The 18,860-nt window shown below is 39.6% G+C and overlaps 2 protein-coding genes across 2 annotated transcripts; one reads left to right on the top strand and one right to left on the bottom strand.

Annotated features, from left to right (window-relative positions):
* The first annotated feature begins 1,226 nt into the window (after nucleotides 1-1,226).
* Nucleotides 1,227-14,453, top strand: LOC107411897 (phospholipase D zeta 1). Its single transcript, XM_060812414.1, has 21 exons — nucleotides 1,227-1,594; nucleotides 2,138-2,239; nucleotides 2,382-2,497; nucleotides 2,618-2,759; nucleotides 2,886-3,056; nucleotides 3,662-3,835; nucleotides 3,936-4,178; nucleotides 4,276-4,375; nucleotides 9,977-9,993; nucleotides 10,136-10,275; nucleotides 10,412-10,561; nucleotides 10,758-10,914; nucleotides 11,005-11,499; nucleotides 11,651-11,761; nucleotides 12,139-12,285; nucleotides 12,390-12,587; nucleotides 12,778-12,879; nucleotides 13,061-13,192; nucleotides 13,354-13,419; nucleotides 13,722-13,783; nucleotides 13,886-14,453. Exons 1-21 carry the CDS (start codon nucleotides 1,388-1,390, stop codon nucleotides 14,133-14,135), a joined length of 3,282 nt encoding a protein of 1,093 aa, XP_060668397.1. The 5' UTR covers nucleotides 1,227-1,387; the 3' UTR covers nucleotides 14,136-14,453.
* Nucleotides 14,454-14,571: 118 nt separating this feature from the next.
* On the bottom strand, nucleotides 14,572-18,503 carry LOC107411817 (ABC transporter G family member 11). Its single transcript, XM_016019485.4, has 10 exons — nucleotides 17,791-18,503; nucleotides 17,329-17,618; nucleotides 16,853-17,024; nucleotides 16,642-16,764; nucleotides 16,387-16,515; nucleotides 16,077-16,271; nucleotides 15,883-15,969; nucleotides 15,502-15,774; nucleotides 15,280-15,387; nucleotides 14,572-15,190 (listed from the first exon to the last, which is right to left on the bottom strand). Exons 1-10 carry the CDS (start codon nucleotides 18,202-18,204, stop codon nucleotides 14,849-14,851), a joined length of 2,133 nt encoding a protein of 710 aa, XP_015874971.3. The 5' UTR covers nucleotides 18,205-18,503; the 3' UTR covers nucleotides 14,572-14,848.
* Between the last annotated feature and the right edge of the window lie 357 nt (nucleotides 18,504-18,860).

Raw genomic sequence — 18,860 nt, 5'->3', positions numbered from 1 at the left:
TACCATTTCAGTTGCTTAATCTCCATTTTTATCACATTGCCATCCCCTCTTTAACAAATCTAAAACTCATAAACCCACGATCACAAATTTAATGGTAATCGAGTTTATAATTTATATGGTCCTTTTTGAAAATAATTTAGAGGCAAGTCTTTTAATTTTTCAAATGTTAATCTCACTCACAGATGTAGATTAATTAAACTCCAATTTTTAATTTGATTTTTATTAAAAAAATTAAATATTCCTTTAGTGGGTATATATTATATTCCATTTCAAATTCGTTCGAAATGAAAGACTCAAGATGATGTCACATGGCGGATTATAATAGTCTAATATTGGACATACGTTTGCGTTGTATTATTATCTGAAAGCAATCATAAGCCTCTCTTAGCATATTCGCAACGTTGGCACAAAAAAGATGAATATTCTTTTTTATTGATTCGGATTTTGGATATGCCGTGTGCAGCCGCAATTGAGTCTTTGAACTCTTTCACATGTCTTCGTATATGGATTTACCATAATACCCTCTATGGAATGGGCCTTAATCGGCCCAATTATATCAGGCCCCATATACATATACAATTAGGATGCTTAACTTCACGGGATATGTGATTAATATTATTTTTTTAAAAAAAGTAATAATTTATTGCTTTTTAGGCATGGACTAGAAATTGATTATGTCATTAATGGATTATAAATAGAGAAAAAAAATTAAAGTAAATTTCCATGTTAGATTATTGGGCTTGAACGAAGCCCCAACTCACAAGAGGCTCTCCACAAGAGATGTAGGGGCAATAATGACATTTAAATTTAGTTGGGGGAAAAGCATCCTTAAAAAGTTTGATTATTATGCGAACTCAAAATTTTGTGATAAATCAGTAGCTTTGCCATAATGGCACACTTCAAAATTTACATGGTATATACCATTGCAACTAATTAATGTTCTTTTTGGTTTAAAAGAAATTTTAATATTAATCAACTTTACATTTTTTTCTTTTGAACCCCCCCCCAAAAAAAAAACAGAAATTCCATGCAATCAGGTTTAATCTGCGCCACGTGGAACGAAGGGTGACTTTTCACAAAGCTAAGGGCAACATGTCAGCATATGACTGCAGCATGACGGAAAACCCGTTTGTACTCGGGTAACCAGATCATCCACCACGATCTCTGCTTTTCCCGGTTCCTTAAAAACCTGAAAAACCGGTATTTAAGAAAAACTATAAAAAACCGCTTCGTTCGCCATCAAAGTTTTTCTTTGTTTCTTCTTCTTCAGAAAAAAGCAAAAATAAAAAAATAAAAAATACCATTGTTTTCTCTCTCTGGCTCGCTCTCATTCGGACATGCCTGAGGCCGAGGTGGGTTTTGTGGTAAATAGTGCGACAATTTCGGGATGTCTTCGGAGAGGCTCATTGCTGACGGAACACCACACTCCGACGAAACAATGCTACCGTCGTCTCACTCCTTCCGCCAATGGGACGAGCCCACGTGGATTTTCGACGAGTTGCCTCTCGCCACTATTGTTTCGGTTTCTCGCCCCGACACCAGCGATATCAGCCCCATACTCTTGTCCTACACCATTGAGTTTCACTACAAACAGGCATTCTCTCTCTCTCTCTCTCTCTCTGTGTTTTCTCTCTCATCTCTGTATATGTATTCTTATGAGTGTGTATGTATGTATATGCGTATACGTATGGGTGCATATATGTTTAAGCTTTTCGGGAAGATGGGTAATAGAGCAAATGATGCTATAAGCCCGCAAGAGTAGGATATCTGTGCTTGAATTTATGTTTTCTAGTGGGTTTCAAATTATATGTACTGGATTTTTAGTTGTTTTAGGACTAGGAGGATCATCGTCTAGTTTATTTGTTTGGTTGGTTAGAAAGTGTGGAAAAGATAATACAAATAAAATCAGTTTAATTCCGGCTGGGAATGATATGTTTTTATTGTTTTGGGTCCAACACAAACAGGCTAAAAGCGTTGACTTTTCAAGCCTAGTGTTGGTTTGTATTGGGAGGGAGAGCTTTCACCCAAATGGAAATTCAAATGCATAACAAAACAAATGCCTTTGCGTTTTTCCTTTTTGAGTTTGGGTACATTATTTATTTGAGTTTCTGAAATGTATTTTGGTTCTTAATTACAGTTTAAGTGGCGCCTAGTGAAGAAAGCATCACAGGTTCTATACTTACATTTCGCATTGAAGAAACGTGCATTTTTTGAGGAAATCCACGAGAAACAAGAGCAGGTTTGTCTGTTGCATAGGGAAAATAAAAATAAAAATAAAAAAAGAAAAAATAAAAAAAAACCCAATTTATATAGAAATAGTATGTACAATGAGATTTTTGTCTAAACCAATTTATGGTTTTTGGAATTTTATTCGTGCTAAGGTTAAAGAATGGCTTCATAGCTTAGGACTAGTAGAGCAGACAGCAGTTGTGCAAGATGTTGATGAACCCGACGATGGAGCTGTTCCTTTTCTTAATGAAGACGACGTCAAGAAAAGGTAATTCTTTCTGTTCAATAGTTCATAGTCCCTGTTCTTTTTTCTGCTTAACCACCAAAAAATAGTTACTATTTAATATTATACATACTAGTTGTTGTTCTAAATTGGATTCTTACGCAGAAATGTCCCATCCATTGCTGCTTTGCCCATCATTCGTCCGGCACTAGGAGGACAGCAGGCCATTTCAGACAGAGCAAAGGCAGCAATGCAGGGCTATTTGAACCATTTTTTGGGAAACTTGGACATTGTCAATTCTAAAGAGGTGAGCGCAGAAATTTCATTCCAACCATTTCATAGTGCTCACAACCCATGGTTATTTCATAGTGCTCACAACCCATGGTTATTTCATAATGGTTCTTTTGTAATAACAATCAGTGATGGATTGTAGGTATGCAAGTTTTTGGAGGTCTCCAAGTTGTCATTTCTAAAGGAGTATGGTTCAAAGTTGAAAGAAGGTTACGTGGCTGTGAAGCATCTATCAAATATCCAAAGGAGTGATTCTGGTATTGGGTGTTATATATGCCCTTGGTTCGATTGCTGTAATAATAATTGGCAGAAGGTTTGGCAAACAAAACTTTTCCTTGCAGTAATAACTAGGATCACATTTTCTTGTCTGAATGCAGAGTTGGTTTGCTCTTACATATATGTATCATAAACAATTTACACTGCACTTTATGCATCTAATTAAATCCTCCGACCGTTTCAAATCTCATGCTGTGTATTGTCGGATCTTTGATTTCAAACCATTTCTTCACTCACTATCAAAGTTTCATTTTCTTTAGATCATATCCTTTGGTTTTATCCGGCACCAAGCACCTAAATGAATCAGGTTCTAGGCCTGGTGACTTTGCAGCCTATCAAAATTAATAAAATCTTTGCATTTAATAGACTTCTACACCTTCAGAAGCCTCAGGGTGATTCCTAAGTATCTTGGGGTTTATTAATCATGGACAACTGACTTAAGACTTTCATTAATCTGATAATTGTTAACTGAGAATTAGGTTATAGTGATTTTGGCTATTAGTATATCGACACTCAATCCATACTTATAGCTACAGAACGAAAATGGATTGAAATCAAATTAAGTTTTTGCCTACACCTTTCTTAATTTAGTTCTAGTGAACCATGTGTTTATCTGTTTGTCTCCTTTTTTTCTGCTTGCAGGTCTGGGCTGTTTTAAAACCTGGGTTTTTGGCATTGCTGAATGATCCTTTTGACACTGAACTTTTGGACATTATAATTTTCAAAGTACTGCCAGTACCAGATGGAAAAGGAGACTCTGAACTGAATTTAGCAGATCAAATAAAAGAACGCAACCCTTTACGTTATACATTCCAGGTGAGCCATTGTTCTACGTCAAGTCCATGTAGACTTTGAGATGAATGTTAATTCACAACTATATTTTAAATTTCAATGTTAACCATTAAAATTTCAAAAGGTTAGTTGTGGAAATCAAAGCATAAGGTTCAGAACCACAAGCAATGCTAAAGTTAGTGAATGGGTTACTGCAATTAACGAAGCTGGTTTGAAGCCTCCTGAAGGCTGGTGTCATCCTCACCGCTATGGTTCTTTTGCTTCTCAAAGGGGCTTGACTGAAGATGGAAGTCAAGCTCAATGGTTTATAGATGGACAAGCAGCCTTTGAAGCAATTGCTTCTGCCATAGAGAATGCAAAATCAGAGGTTAATTTGCTCTTTTACCCTTCAAAACAGCTAAGTTTTCCTATCTATCTGTAAAATTTAGGACAGAATTAGTTGAATTGAGTTTTCCTATCTGCAGATTTTTATGACTGGCTGGTGGGTTTGCCCAGAGCTGTATTTAAGACGTCCTTTTGATAACCATCTTAACTCTCGGCTTGATGCATTATTAGAAGCAAAATGTCACGTCCCGTCCAGAAGAGGTGAAAACCTTGAGGTTTGGGCTGGAAGGTTCTACACTCTCCATAAAGATCCATGAGAAGTCCGGAATATTCTAGAGGATTCAAGAGAAACCTAGACTAATGTAGATGAGAATCTCTCTAGAATGCTCCATGTAAATATCTTGTACATAACCCTAGAATAATCTAGAACCCTAACTAGATGGGTGACATGTGTACATATCTAGAACTTTCCTACATGCCAAGCCCTCTATATAAAGGGTTGGTCTTTCATTTGTAACACATCAAGAATTCTAGCAATACAAGTATTCTCCACATTCTCTCAAACTCTCCTACTTCCTACTCTCTCACTCTTAGCTTCCGCATTTTCATAGCTTGTGAGCAAGGCTTACTTAGCAAGGGAGGTGCTAAGTGCCGCACGGGAGTGTTGGAAAAGTTAGGCCCGTGACAGTTGGTATCAGAGCCAATTGCTGCTCAAGCATATCGTTGGTGTAACGTGGAAGTAGGCAAGATGGCTAGCTCGGATGTTACCATCAATGTGGAGGGAGCTACCGAAGTGCGAGGTCGTGATGAGCAACGCAACCCCAATGCGGGGAAGCAGAGGCATAAGTCCAAGTCCAAGGATGTGATGATGGGCGTAGAGTTACGCTTAGAGGAGCATGCATCCCGAGTACAAGAACGGTTTGAGGCGCTGGAGGGTCGCCTAGATGGGCTAGAGTCGGAGGACATTGCCATCAATCAAGCCGTGAGGGGGTTACTCAATGGGTTGGATGATGCCTTAAGGAGGGAGCTCCGCGCGACACGCGACCAATGCATGGGGGAGGTAGCAGACCTTCGTGCAATGTTGGAGAGAGAATTGGATGCCATCCGCACCCAAATGGAGGTTATGCGGGGTGATTGGGCTCTTTGCAAGAGGGCGGTGGCGTCGGGGACGACCACCATACGCGAGGGGCCACGTATCGATGTGCCAAAGCCCAAGTCCTACTCCGGGGCAAGGAATGCGAGGGAGCTCGAGAATTTCCTTTGGGGCTTGGAGCAATACTTTGAAGCAATGGGCATTGTGGACGACGCTTCAAAGATTAGGACTGCCACTCTCTACCTTAGCGACACGGCAATGTTATGGTGGAGAAGGAGGCATAGCGACATTGAGCGAGGTATGTGTACTTTCCATACTTTTGATGATTTTAAAAAGGATCTCAAAAGGCAATTCTATCCGGAGAATGCCGAAGATGAGGCAAGGAGTCGCCTTCGACGACTCAAGCAAGGAAGCCACATCCGGGAATACATCAAGGAGTTCACCAACTTGGTGTTGGAGATCCTAGACCTATCAGATAAAGACTCCCTTTTCTACTTCATGGATGGTCTCCAACCTTGGGCCAAGACGGAGTTGAAGAGGCGTGGTGTACAAGATCTAGCTAGTGCCATCGCACATGCCGAAAGCTTTATCGACTACACCATCCAAAGGGACTCCTCGAAGCCAATGGAGAAGAAGACCAACCATGGAAAAGGTGGGGGAGAATCAAGCAAGCCCAAAGAACACAAAAGAGAGGAAGGTGCACACAAACCTCAAAGCTCGAAATGGAAGCCGCCTAGAGAAGGTAAGGATGCTTCCAAACCTAAAAACTCTTGTTTCTTGTGTGATGGACCGCATTGGGTTAGGGATTGTCCGAAAAGGAAGGCTTTGAATGCCATGACTACCCAATACGAGGAGAGACAAGAGGAAGAGGCCAACATGGGCTCCATACAATTGTTGAATGCCATCAAAGCCACTCCTAAGGATTCAAGGAAGGGTGGCCTAATGTTTGTAGAAGCAAAGATCAATGGAGTGCTCACCAAAGCGTTGGTGGACACGGGGGCTACGCATAACTTCCTGTCGGTAGAAGAGGCACGACGACTTGGCGTTAAACCCTTGAAAGAGGGTGGATCAATGAAGGCGGTTAACTCGGCTGCAAAGCCCATCCATGGGGTTGCTAGAGGTGTACAAGCCACCATTGGAGAATGGGTAGGCCAATTAAACTTATCGGTAGTTCCCATGGATGACTTCAAGGTCGTTCTAGGCATGGAGTTCCTAGACCAAGTAAAGGCCTTCCCCCTTCCATTTGCAAACTCTATGTGCATCATGGATGGAGGGATGACTTGCATGGTGCCTACGGAAAGGGCTAGCAAGATGGAGGCCAAAGCTTTGTCGGCCATGCAATTTAAGAAGGGCATTAAAAAGAAGGAACAAAGCTATCTAGCTGTTGTTCAAGAGCTTGATGGCCATGAGGACGTCCTAATATCTCCCGAAGTGCAAACAGTGCTGGAAGAGTTCAAGGACGTGATGCCCAAGGAGCTGCCCAAGAAACTACCACCTAGGAGGGAGGTAGACCATAAGATCGAGCTGGAGCCGGGGTCTAAGCCACCCGCCATGGGCCCCTATCGCATGGCACCACCAGAATTAGAAGAGCTTAGGAGGCAACTCAAGGACCTTGTCGATGCGGGTTACATCAGGCCTTCGAAAGCTCCATATGGTGCACCGGTGCTATTCCAAAAGAAGAAGGATGGGTCACTGCGGATGTGTATCGACTATCGAGCTTTGAACAAGATCACCATCAAGAACAAGTATCCCATCCCTCTTATTGCGGATCTCTTCGATCAACTTGGCCAGGCAAAGTACTTCACCAAACTTGACCTTCGCTCCGGGTACTATCAAGTGCGCATAGCGGAAGGTGATGAGGCCAAGACCACATGCATTACAAGGTATGGTTCCTATGAATTTCTAGTGATGCCTTTTGGTTTGACAAATGCTCCTGCAATGTTTTGCACCTTGATGAATAAGCTCTTCCACCCATACCTTGATCGTTTCGTAGTAGTATATTTGGATGATATTGTCGTATATAGCAATACTATGGAAGAACACTTACAACACCTTAGACAAGTCTTCCAAGTACTACGAGATAACGAGCTATACATCAAGCTGGAGAAGTGCTCCTTCGCACAAAGAGAAGTTATGTTCTTGGGGCACAAGATCAAGGATGGGACACTTATGATGGATGAAGCAAAGGTACAAGCTATACAGAAGTGGGAACCACCAACCAAGGTGCATGAATTAAGATCCTTCTTAGGCCTCGTCAACTACTACCGGCGGTTTATCAAGGGATACTCGACGAGGGCTACCCCATTGACCAACATGTTGAAGAAGAACCAAGCTTGGGGTTGGACGGAGAAGTGCCAACAAGCCTTCGAAGACCTAAAGAAAGCAATCACGGAGGAACCGGTGTTGTGCCTGCCCGACCACTCTAGGCCATTCGAAGTGCATACGGATGCATCGGACTTTGCCATCGGTGGAGTGCTAATGCAAGATGGGCACCCAATTGCTTTCGAAAGCAGGAAGCTCAACGACACGGAACGACGTTACACGGTGCAAGAAAAGGAGATGACGGCGGTCATCCATTGTCTGCGCACGTGGAGGCATTACCTTTTAGGGAGCTTCTTCACCATTATGACGGATAATGTTGCCACTAGTTATTTCCAAACCCAAAAGAAACTCACCCCCAAGCAAGCTCGATGGCAAGACTTCTTGGCGGAGTTCCATTATAAGATGGAGTACAAGCCGGGGAAGGGGAATGTGGTGGCAGACGCACTTAGCAGGAAGGCCGAACTTGCATCCATAAGTCGGCTTGAGTGTACCTTGCTGGAGCGTATCAAGGAAGGACTCCCACAAGACCCTATAGCCAAGAACATCATGGCCCTAGTCAACGAGGGAAAGACTAGGAGGTTCTGGGTAAGAGATGGCCTGCTTTACACTACGGGGGACCGTATATATGTGCCCAAGAAGGAGAATCTAAGAAAGGAATTGATTAAGGAGTGCCATGACACCAAGTGGGCCGGCCACCCAGGCACTCGACGCACCCTAGCCCTTATAGGAGCCACATACTATTGGCCCCATATGAGGGACGATGTGGAAGTCTACGTGAGGACATGTCTTGTGTGCCAACAAGACAAAATAGAGCAAAAGCAACAAGGAGGGTTGCTAGATCCGTTGCCCATTCCAAACGGACCTTGGGAGAGTGTCTCAATGGACTTCATCACTTGTTTACCTAAGTCGGAGGGCTACGGTAGCATTATCGTTGTAGTGGATCGGTTTAGCAAGTATGCTACCTTTATCCCTGCACCTACGGATTGCACGGCAGAGGAGACTGCCCGACTATTTCTAAGGCACGTGGTGAAGCTGTGGGGAGTACCTAACAATATAGTAAGTGATCGGGACCCTCGATTCACTGGAAGGTTTTGGACCGAGCTCTTCAAACTTCTTGGTTCAGATTTAAACTTCTCCACTAGCTTCCACCCACAGAGTGATGGGCAAACGGAGCGCACGAATGCGTTATTGGAGCTCTACTTGAGGCACTATGTGAGTGCCAACCAACGAGATTGGGCTAAGTTGCTAGATGTGGCCCAATTCTCCTACAATCTACAGCGGAGTGAATCAACTAATAGGAGTCCATTCGAGATTGTGACAGGGAGACAACCAATGACTCCTAATGCCCTAGCCTTAAGCTATGGAGGCAAAAGCCCCGCTGCCTACAGGTTTGCCAAGTCCTGGGAGGAACAAGCCGATTTGGCTAGAGCATATTTGGACAAGGCATCTAAAAAGATGAAGAAGTGGGCAGATACTAAGAGAAGGCATGTAGCATTCCAAGAAGGGGAGTTGGTCATGGTGAAGCTACTGCCCCAACAATTCAAAGCCCTACGGAAGGTACACAAGGGGTTGGTTCGACGCTATGAAGGACCATTTCCCATTGTGAGGAAGGTGGGTAAGGTTTCCTATCAACTACAACTTCCTCCTAAGTTGAAGATTCACCCCGTTTTCCATGTGAGTGTCTTGAAGCCTTACCATCAAGACATGGAAGACCCTAGTCGGGGGGAATCAAATAGGGCACCTACGGCGGTTGTGACTTCGTTTGATAAGGACATAGAGGCTATACTTGCAGATCGGGTCATACGACGTAGAGGGGTGCCTAACTATACCGAATACTTAGTGAAGTGGAAGAACCTACCGGATAGTGAAGCTAGTTGGGAACATGAAGACGCTTTATGGCAATTTAAAGACCACATTCGGAGGTTCAAGGAAGAAGACGCGACGAGGGCGTCGCGAGATTAGGTGGGGGAGGGTGTCACGTCCCGTCCAGAAGAGGTGAAAACCTTGAGGTTTGGGCTGGAAGGTTCTACACTCTCCATAAAGATCCATGAGAAGTCCGGAATATTCTAGAGGATTCAAGAGAAACCTAGACTAATGTAGATGAGAATCTCTCTAGAATGCTCCATGTAAATATCTTGTACATAACCCTAGAATAATCTAGAACCCTAACTAGATGGGTGACATGTGTACATATCTAGAACTTTCCTACATGCCAAGCCCTCTATATAAAGGGTTGGTCTTTCATTTGTAACACATCAAGAATTCTAGCAATACAAGTATTCTCCACATTCTCTCAAACTCTCCTACTTCCTACTCTCTCACTCTTAGCTTCCGCATTTTCATAGCTTGTGAGCAAGGCTTACTTAGCAAGGGAGGTGCTAAGTGCCGCACGGGAGTGTTGGAAAAGTTAGGCCCGTGACAAAAAGCTAAGAAAGGGGTTCAGGTGCTGCAAATATTTAAGTCTCATTCCTCCTTTTCACTATGTTTATTTTTATCCATTTCTTTTTACTCCTCATTCTTGTTTTAAATCTGTTTCATGTGCATTTGAGCACAGTTAATTTGACTTTGAAGTTAATGATATGCAGATATACATTCTTCTTTACAAGGAGGTTTCACTTGCTTTAAAAATTAACAGTGGATACAGTAAGAGAAGCCTCTTAAATATTCACGAAAATGTTAGAGTACTTCGCTATCCTGACCACTTTTCCACCGGTGTTTATTTATGGTATATATGCTATTTTTCGATCATTTTCATTCAGTGTATTTTTCAGTGGCATCAAGATTTATCTTTTCAGCTTCTGCTTAGTACTTACTCTTAAATTGGTTTCTTTTATGCCCCATCAATTACTTTTGGGTTGCAGGTCACACCATGAGAAACTTGTAATTGTTGATCACCAGATGTGCTTCATTGGAGGATTAGACTTATGCTTTGGCCGTTATGACACAACTGAACACAAAGTTGGTGATTGCCCTCCTCTTATGTGGCCAGGAAAGGACTATTACAATCCAAGGTGATTGTACTATTATTATAAACAATGTTCAAAATATTACGCCCATGGAAGAGTCAGGACATCTGTCATTGAAATTTGATACGAACAGCTTTTCCCCCAGACAATGTATTTGTTAAAACTGTCATGGATTTAAAAATGCTTCATGTAAACTATTACGTCCATTTTATTTGATTTTTTGTTTTGATGGTGGTGCTAGAGAATCTGAACCAAATTCTTGGGAAGACACTATGAAAGATGAGCTGCAACGTGAAAAATATCCCCGTATGCCATGGCATGATGTCCATTGTGCTCTTTGGGGGCCAGCCTGCCGTGATATCGCTAGGCACTTCGTTCAACGATGGAACCATGCTAAGGTTGGTCTCTGCTACTTGCCATAGTTGATAAATCATATATGTTCTTTTCTACTCAAGTAGATCTACTAACATTTTGAACCATTTATGTAGAGAAACAAGGCTCCGAATGAACAAACAATACCACTGCTTATGCCCCACAACCACATGGTCCTCCCTCATTATATGGGAAAAAGCAGAGAGATAGACATTGAGAATAATAACAGTGAAAATCAGACTGACATCAGCAGACAAAATTCTTTTTCCTCACAGTCACCGTTGCAAGATATCCCTTTGCTTTTACCTCAAGAAGCCGATGGTTTAGCTGTTCCTAATTTAGATCAAGAGAATAGTCTGCAAGCGAATCATAATCTTCTTGATCATCCAAATGGGACTAAGGTCGAAGCTTTAGTTCCAGATGAACAGATAAATGGTTCAGTGGGAGATCTTGATTTTACAGACCATCAAAGAAATATAAATCTCAACATGGAGGAAGATTCTAGCATGACAGTTTCAGATGAGTGGTGGGAACATCAAGAGGAAAGCTATCATAATGCTGCTGTTCATGATTGTGGGGAAGTTGGTCCACGTATTGCATGTCATTGTCAGGTTACTTAGGCCTCTTTGCTTTGTCAGGTTACTTAGGCCTCTTTGCTATCCGTTAACAAATTCCATGTGTTGTATTTTGAGATTATTCTTATTATTATTTTCTCTTTCGACCTTCTAATTGTGGCTTCTTTCCATGAATCTATTAATGTAGGTTGTCAGAAGTGTCAGCCAGTGGTCTGCTGGTACAAGTCAAACAGAAGAAAGCATTCACAAGGCTTATTGTTCACTAATTGAGAAAGCAGAACATTTTGTTTATATTGAGGTAAAAGCCACCAGATGAATCCATCAGAAACTGCATTTCTCCTTATACGTTCTGGTATATAACAAATTAGTCTTGATCATAGCTCTAGTTTGATACTCCTATAATTGAACCAGGCTAGCATTATGGAATTAGGATTTAATATATAGGATGATGGATCAGTATTTTATGAGTTGAGGACTGGAGGTACTTTATGTACAGAACAGTAGTGGTATTTTTGGAATGGTTAAATGATGTTGTATGAAGAAATATAGATCATATGTACTGATTTCAGTTTTTTTTCTTTTCTTTTTTTCTTTTATTATTTTTATTGTAATGGAAAACCGCTAATTTTAGTACTACTGATTATTGTGCTGTTTCCGTTGCCTCTTTTCTTCCAGAATCAATTTTTCATATCAGGTCTTTCTGGAGACGAGATCATACAGAATCGGGTACTGGAAGCATTGTACAGGCGTATCCTTCAAGCACACAAAGAGCAAAAGCTCTTCAGGGTTATAATTGTCATACCACTCTTACCTGGATTTCAGGTACATAAAATGATCTTGGCATATCTAAGTCTTAGATATGTCTTTATGATAAATTACTGTTATTTTTTTTTTTTCTTTTTTTAACCCTGGTGTACAAATAACAGGGGGGTGTTGATGACAGTGGTGCTGCAACTGTTAGAGCCTTAATGCGTTGGCAATATAGAACAATTAGCTGGGAGAAAACCTCAATATTGTATAATCTCAGTGTTTTGCTTGGTCCTAAAACACATGATTATATTTCTTTCTATGGTCTAAGATCACATGGTAGACTCTTCGAAGGTGGCCCCGTGGCGACAAGTCAGGTACTATATATTATCTTGCATTACATATATATATATGTCCATGTCCATTTTTACAGCTTCTTTCATCAGGATGGTTAGCTGATTACAATTTATTTTTACGTCCCTATGGTTAATTCTGTTAAAAAAAAAAGTCATACATATCCAATAGACAGTTCTTTGTATCATAGTTTTTCCTTTGTTATATATGCAGGTTTATGTTCACAGCAAACTGATTATAATAGATGATCGTGCTGCCTTGATTGGATCTTCCAATATCAATGATAGAAGTTTGCTTGGGTCCAGAGACTCTGAGGTATTATATGTGATTTTTTTTTTTTTTTTTTTTTTGTTTTTTTTGTATTTACAACTGAACATCATTGAGCAAAGTTAAACGGTGAGATTTTAAAAGTACTTGTACCTTTTGCATTTATAAAGATTTGAAGTTTAAAATGAAAAAATTAATAGAAAGATGAGGTGTTGGTACTGTGTTACAGATTGGGGTATTAATTGAGGATAAGGAGTTTGTTGAATCATCTATGAATGGACAGCCATGGAAGGCTGGGAAATTTGCTTATAGTCTTAGGCGTTCACTGTGGTCTGAGCACCTTGGTCTTTACGCAGGAGAGGTTGGTAACACTTTTCAAACTTTAGTTATTCTGGATGGATATATTTATTATACTTTCCTTTTCATTATTATTCCAACTGTCATTTTTTATTTACTGAGTATTTTTGTTTGTTAATTAATCTTCATAAAAAAAATTAACAAGAAGTTGTTAATTACCTTCAGAAAAGTGAAATCAGTGATCCCGTATCAGACAAGACATACAAAGAGTTGTGGGTAGCAACTGCAAAGGTGAGATTAGCACGTACAAAAACACAGAAAAGTAGATTTTAATTTAATTTACCTTTGGACATATATATATATATATATATATGCACATATATTTTGATTCCGTGAGCAATGTTAGGACCCATGCTAAGGTGTACACCTTAAAATGGTGCCATCTCACTAAAACCATAAAAGGAAATTGACAATCTTAAGCATTTTTCACATAGGCAGTTTTCTAACATAAGGTGGAGATCAAGATCGTACCATCACTATGTTTATATTCTTTTATGTTGCGCTACATAATCTAGTTGTCTTATATTTTACAGAAGAATTCCAAGATTTATCATGAAGTTTTTTCTTGCATTCCCAATGATGGTGTACACTCGAGGTAAAATACTGTTAGCATACTATCAAAGATTTTACTTATTCATTTATTTTATTTAATGTTCAACTTCTTAATAGTTTTGTTACTATTTTCCATCAACTGCAGAGCTGCTCTGAGACAATGCATGGCTTATTGGAAAGAGAAACTAGGCCACACAACAATTGATTTAGGAATTGCCCCAGAGAAGCTACATTCTCATGACAATGGAAAAGTAAAAGTAATAGATCCACTGGAAAAATTGAACTCTGTAAAAGGACATCTTGTTTCCTTCCCTTTAGAGTTCATGTGTAAAGAAGATTTGAGACCAGTTTTCAATGAGAGTGAATTTTATGCCTCTCCTCAAGTATTTCATTAAAGAATTATCTCGTGCATTGAGGAACAGAAGATCATACACATACAAAAAAAGGTGGGACCAGTTGTTTGTGTTACAATTGTACATAAAAATTCCACAAAACAATTTTGGGAGATCAGCAATACGGGAATCACTAACAAATACTAACAGCCTACCAATATATAGAGATATGTGATAGGCAAAATTATTTTTGCCACATTGGCCTTGATATGCTCTCTGTATAGGGCTAGTCTCTAGTTGCGCAGAGTATGTACAATTTTCTCATGGTAAATTATGTAAGTGCATTTTTTTCATTTTTTTATTTAATAATAGTCGAAATCTGTAAAATTTACTGTTTTTTTTCCTTTTTTTTTTAAAAAAAAAAATTTCAATTGCCAAAATGACTGATCATTTTTCAATAGTTCAAATCTGTAAAGTCCATATGTATAGAAAATGTTGCGGAGGGAATTTCCTGCTAGACATTAACATTATCACAAGGAGTCCAGCATACTGATTAAACATTTGTTCACCCTTTGGTGAATCCCAATTTCTGTGGTAAATGAAGCAACCAAAACAGATACTCTTTGACTATATATAATCAAACTAAAAAAAAAGTTTAAAAAAAAAAACTTAATTCTATTCCATAGAGCATTTTCTAAACTAGTTTTATTCAAACTTGAGTGTTTTTAAGTATATAGTTTGGCTGAAATATATTCTTGCCTTGTGGTGAATCACATCTATCTTTTACTGGTTCCAGTTGCAACATAGGCCCTCAAAGAAGGAGACTGGGTGAGACCATCAGGAGCAACTGTCTTGTTTTGGCTTACATTCTTCTGTTGCATTCTTCTCCTTGCTACATAACCTCTCACCCAAGGAGTCACATCCTCATTGATCTTGATCATGATCAAAAAGATGATGCGGTAGACAACAATCATGCTGAAGATAACACTGAGGTCTATCCATTTTGATCTGTGCACATCAATCTGGAAGATCTTTTCAAGAATGTATTCACCGGGTATCTTGAAGCCTGGAGTTTGACTGTCGAACAACAAGCCCCTGAGGTCATTCTGGTATTGCCCCTGAAGGTGTAACAAGATTTATAGCTTCGGTCATATGTATGCATACAGCTTTCATTTCAACACCTTCAATGATGATTTTAGTATTTTACCTGTAAAGCCCAGAAGTGGAAACTGATATAGGACATTGGATACCGCCAGACAGGCTTTGGGATGTCATTTGGGAGCCTGAAGTAGCCAGAGACCAGCATGAATATACCCTAACACATGGAGAATAACAAAAATTACTAATCAAATATGATCAGAAAGTACTTGAATATTATTTTTTGATATTTAATGGGGCATGCATTTCAGTTGGAAAGCAAGGAATATACCTGAATTCCAGCCCCTATGATGATACCCATTAAGAAGTTAGGGACAACACTGGCTATGGCCATCATCAAGCTCTCAACCACAGTGACACTTGCATAAAGGCACAACACAAAGAATATATAATGCTCAAAACCCGGGTGGAGGCGGACCATGAAATAACAGATAGTTCCAGCCAGAAAGGTGATCAATATTAAGAATGGCATTGCAGAGAGTGTGTTGCTGATGACGAATGAAGTAACACCATAGTGGCCATTCAGCCTTTCTCTCTGGAAAACCTGTAAAAAAATATAAAATAAAATAAAATAAAAAGGGTAGGGAATTATGATAACCACTTAAGCAAACGTTTTAGGGGTATTAATGTGTAGGATAATCAGAAGACTTGCCTTCATGTCCTCTACAAATGAAGGAAATCCACCAATCGACATGAATGTAACAAACCCGAACACAAAGGATGCACATGAACCTCTGGCCTGTCCTCGTAACAATAACAAAGCAGGAAGAAAAGAACTTGTCAGTACGTGAATGATTCTGACATTAGAAAAGTTTGCAGTGCAGAAATTGTTAAATGTATTTATACCAGAATTGAAGTGTAGCTCGTCCCGACATTCAAGTAGATGGTTCCAATACATATTGTGACTACGATATAAATTACAAGCCTGAGCCAGTAGTACCCAAAGTCCCTTGACATGTTTACAAACGATCGCTTGGTCAATGTAAAGGACTGCATCAAGAAACTAGCCTGACTTCCTCCTGAATCCAGCACAGTTCCTTTCTGCAACATATGAGAAATAAACTTCCAATTTCAACTCTCTCACTCTTAATGCGTAGTATTAGCAGATTCAAAGAAAATGCTGAAAGAGTGATAGTATATACAGAAAAACACTTACAACTTTAGATATCTCTTCGACTTTTTCTCTAGCGGTGTAGCAGTATTGAGAAGTTCGATAGTAATCAATGAGAGTTCTTATAGCTTCAGCAGTTGTCATCTTCTCCAGAGGATCATCACTTGCCTCAAACTGACAATCACAAAGCAAAAGTTTAAACCACTTCAACTGTCCAATAGCTATTGCTGCAAAATGTCCATTCTATTGGAGCAGCAAATCAGGACAAAAAGGACAAAAAAACTATAACCAATCATATACCCTGAGTTTCATGGACCCTTTCAAGGTTGCCTTTACTTTATCAAAGTCAGAGTTAATGCATCTAAGAAAATGATCAGACGGGTTCCTCAAAGCAGGGCAGGGAAAGCCAGCTTGTGCAAAGAACTGCATAAATTAGACGACATGAGAATTTCATTATACTAAGTTCATCAAATGCTTGCAAGGAAAAAAATGATAATTCTTAGTTTCTTGCCTCGTATGCCTCGGAAGCCTGACCGAAATATACAGTTTTGCCACCAGAAAGCAAGTATAATTGATCAAATAGTTCAAAGACTTCACTGCTAGGCTGATGAATCGAGGCTATAACAGTCCTTCCATCCCTTGATAGGCCACGTAATGTCTGAGTTACAAAGAAAGCCGAAGCACTGCCATAGAATCAAATTGGTTAAAACTTCTATGACAGAACTTTGTACAATTTACTAGTTCAGTAGAGGACAACAATAATTATTTACAATCCAAAAGCATGGAATATATATATATATATATCTGTAAAAGATAAGCATATATTTTCAAAACAACAAAGAGAAAAATTACAATATCTAAGATGCCCAAAAAGACAGTAAATTAAAATATCCACTCTAAGACCATGCAGAAAAAGAGGTTTTCTCTACGTCTCGATTGTAAATAGATCCAAATAGAATATAAAGATCTCAGAAACACCATTATTACCTATCAAGTCCACTGGTTGGTTCATCAAGGAAAAGCAATCTTGGTCTCATCAAGATTTCAAGAGCAATGCTAACCCTTCTCTTCTCTCCCCCACTGATACCACGCAAATGCCAATTGCCAATAACTGTGTCAGCACAATCCTGGAGACCCATCTCTATTATGGTACTCTCAATCAGAGCACGCTTTTCCGACCATGGCATCTTATCAGGGAGACGCAATCTAGCTGAATAGGAAATGGTTTCTCTCACAGTCAGTGTTCCAATCAAGTTGTCATCTTGGGTCACATAGGCCTGAGATATACATCAGAGAAGTAGATATCAATATATAAAAATAGAAGATTTACGCATGGACCAAAGAGAAAACACAGAGCAAACATAAAACCCAAGTTTTGAAAGTGAAATAAAAGGGTGCCCACTTTAACAAGAAATTAAGAAACAGTTTAGAGGGTTATGAAAGACTCACTGCAGTCCCAAAGGAGAGCTTCCTTTTACGGCCATTGATGAGGATTGCTCCTGAGAGGAATGCGTTTGCAGCCAAACGACTAGACAGAGCATCAAGCAAAGTTGATTTACCTGAACCAGAAGGACCCATTAGAGCTGTAAAAGTTCCAGGCTCTGCGTAACCAGTGAGTCCCTCCAAAACATTCTGGGGCTCTCCATTACTGAGAGTGACCATCACAGTCAGATCCTTCCATGTAAGCCTAGCAGACACATCTCCTACAAATTCTAAATCAGTCTTCTCCCTCCATAGAGTCTCACTGAGAGGACTCAACCCAGTTGGAACAAGTCCATTTCCTGCTGGTTTGCTTGCCTCTATCTCCATCATAGTATTGTTTGCAGCAGAGCTTCTTGTATTCTCTTTCTCACCGTACCCCATTGTTTTTTTTTTTTTTTTTTTTTTTTAATTACCAAGGTTTCTGGTACTAATTCTAATAAAACCAACTACCCAAAAAATAAAATTAGCTCTGCAGGTTCTCTATAAGAAGGAAGAAGAGGACAGAAATATGTGAAAGAGTAGAAATGCAGAAATGGGTATTGTGTGAATTTGACTGGGAAGGACTTCTTTCAGTTTTTTAGTTTCCCATGCAAAAGGAGCCTGAAAACTTTTTGGCTTTTGGGTGTCAAATTTTTGTCCTTTTACCTTTTTTTTTTTTTTTTTTTTTTTTGGGGATAAAAGATGTAGCTTTTGCGGTGAATTTGACACTGCTATTATCCCATTCGAGAGCTTGAATCTGTAAACGAATCCAATATGAGAGAAAGAAAAGATGCAGTACAAGATAATGATCTTCATCATTCCACAATTAATGGGTTCTGGTAGGCGCTGGTGGGGGCATTTAATACTTGAACCGACCTCTCTCTCACAATTTTGCTACTTTGCTTCTCTCTGTCTAATCTATAATATCTATTTCTCATTAATCAAATATCTACATATAATATATAAAAATAAAAGAGTAACCCCACGTAAAAAATTATTTTTTTATTATTTATAATTATATAAAAATATTAATAGTACCAGAAGAAACAACGATTTAA

The sequence above is a fragment of the Ziziphus jujuba genome, chromosome 10 (genome assembly GCF_031755915.1).
Source record: "Ziziphus jujuba cultivar Dongzao chromosome 10, ASM3175591v1".
Lineage (NCBI taxonomy): Eukaryota > Viridiplantae > Streptophyta > Magnoliopsida > Rosales > Rhamnaceae > Ziziphus > Ziziphus jujuba.
Note: the sequence above shows the minus strand (reverse complement) of the source record. Positions and strands in the feature narration are given on the sequence as shown.

Excerpts from the sequence above, each read along its gene's own strand:
- LOC107411897 (XM_060812414.1), top strand. The coding sequence starts at position 1,388 with ATGTCTTCGGAGAGGCTCATTGCTGACGGAACACCACACTCCGACGAA. Across the intron at positions 3,836-3,935 it reads CTTTACGTTATACATTCCAG|GTTAGTTGTGGAAATCAAAG; the intron begins GTGAGCCATTGT and ends AAATTTCAAAAG. Across the intron at positions 10,915-11,004 it reads AACGATGGAACCATGCTAAG|AGAAACAAGGCTCCGAATGA; the intron begins GTTGGTCTCTGC and ends CCATTTATGTAG.
- LOC107411817 (XM_016019485.4), bottom strand. The coding sequence starts at position 18,204 with ATGGGGTACGGTGAGAAAGAGAATACAAGAAGCTCTGCTGCAAACAAT. Across the intron at positions 17,025-17,328 it reads CCAACCAGTGGACTTGATAG|TGCTTCGGCTTTCTTTGTAA; the intron begins GTAATAATGGTG and ends ATTCTATGGCAG. Across the intron at positions 15,775-15,882 it reads CATTTGTAGAGGACATGAAG|GTTTTCCAGAGAGAAAGGCT; the intron begins GCAAGTCTTCTG and ends ATTTTTTTACAG.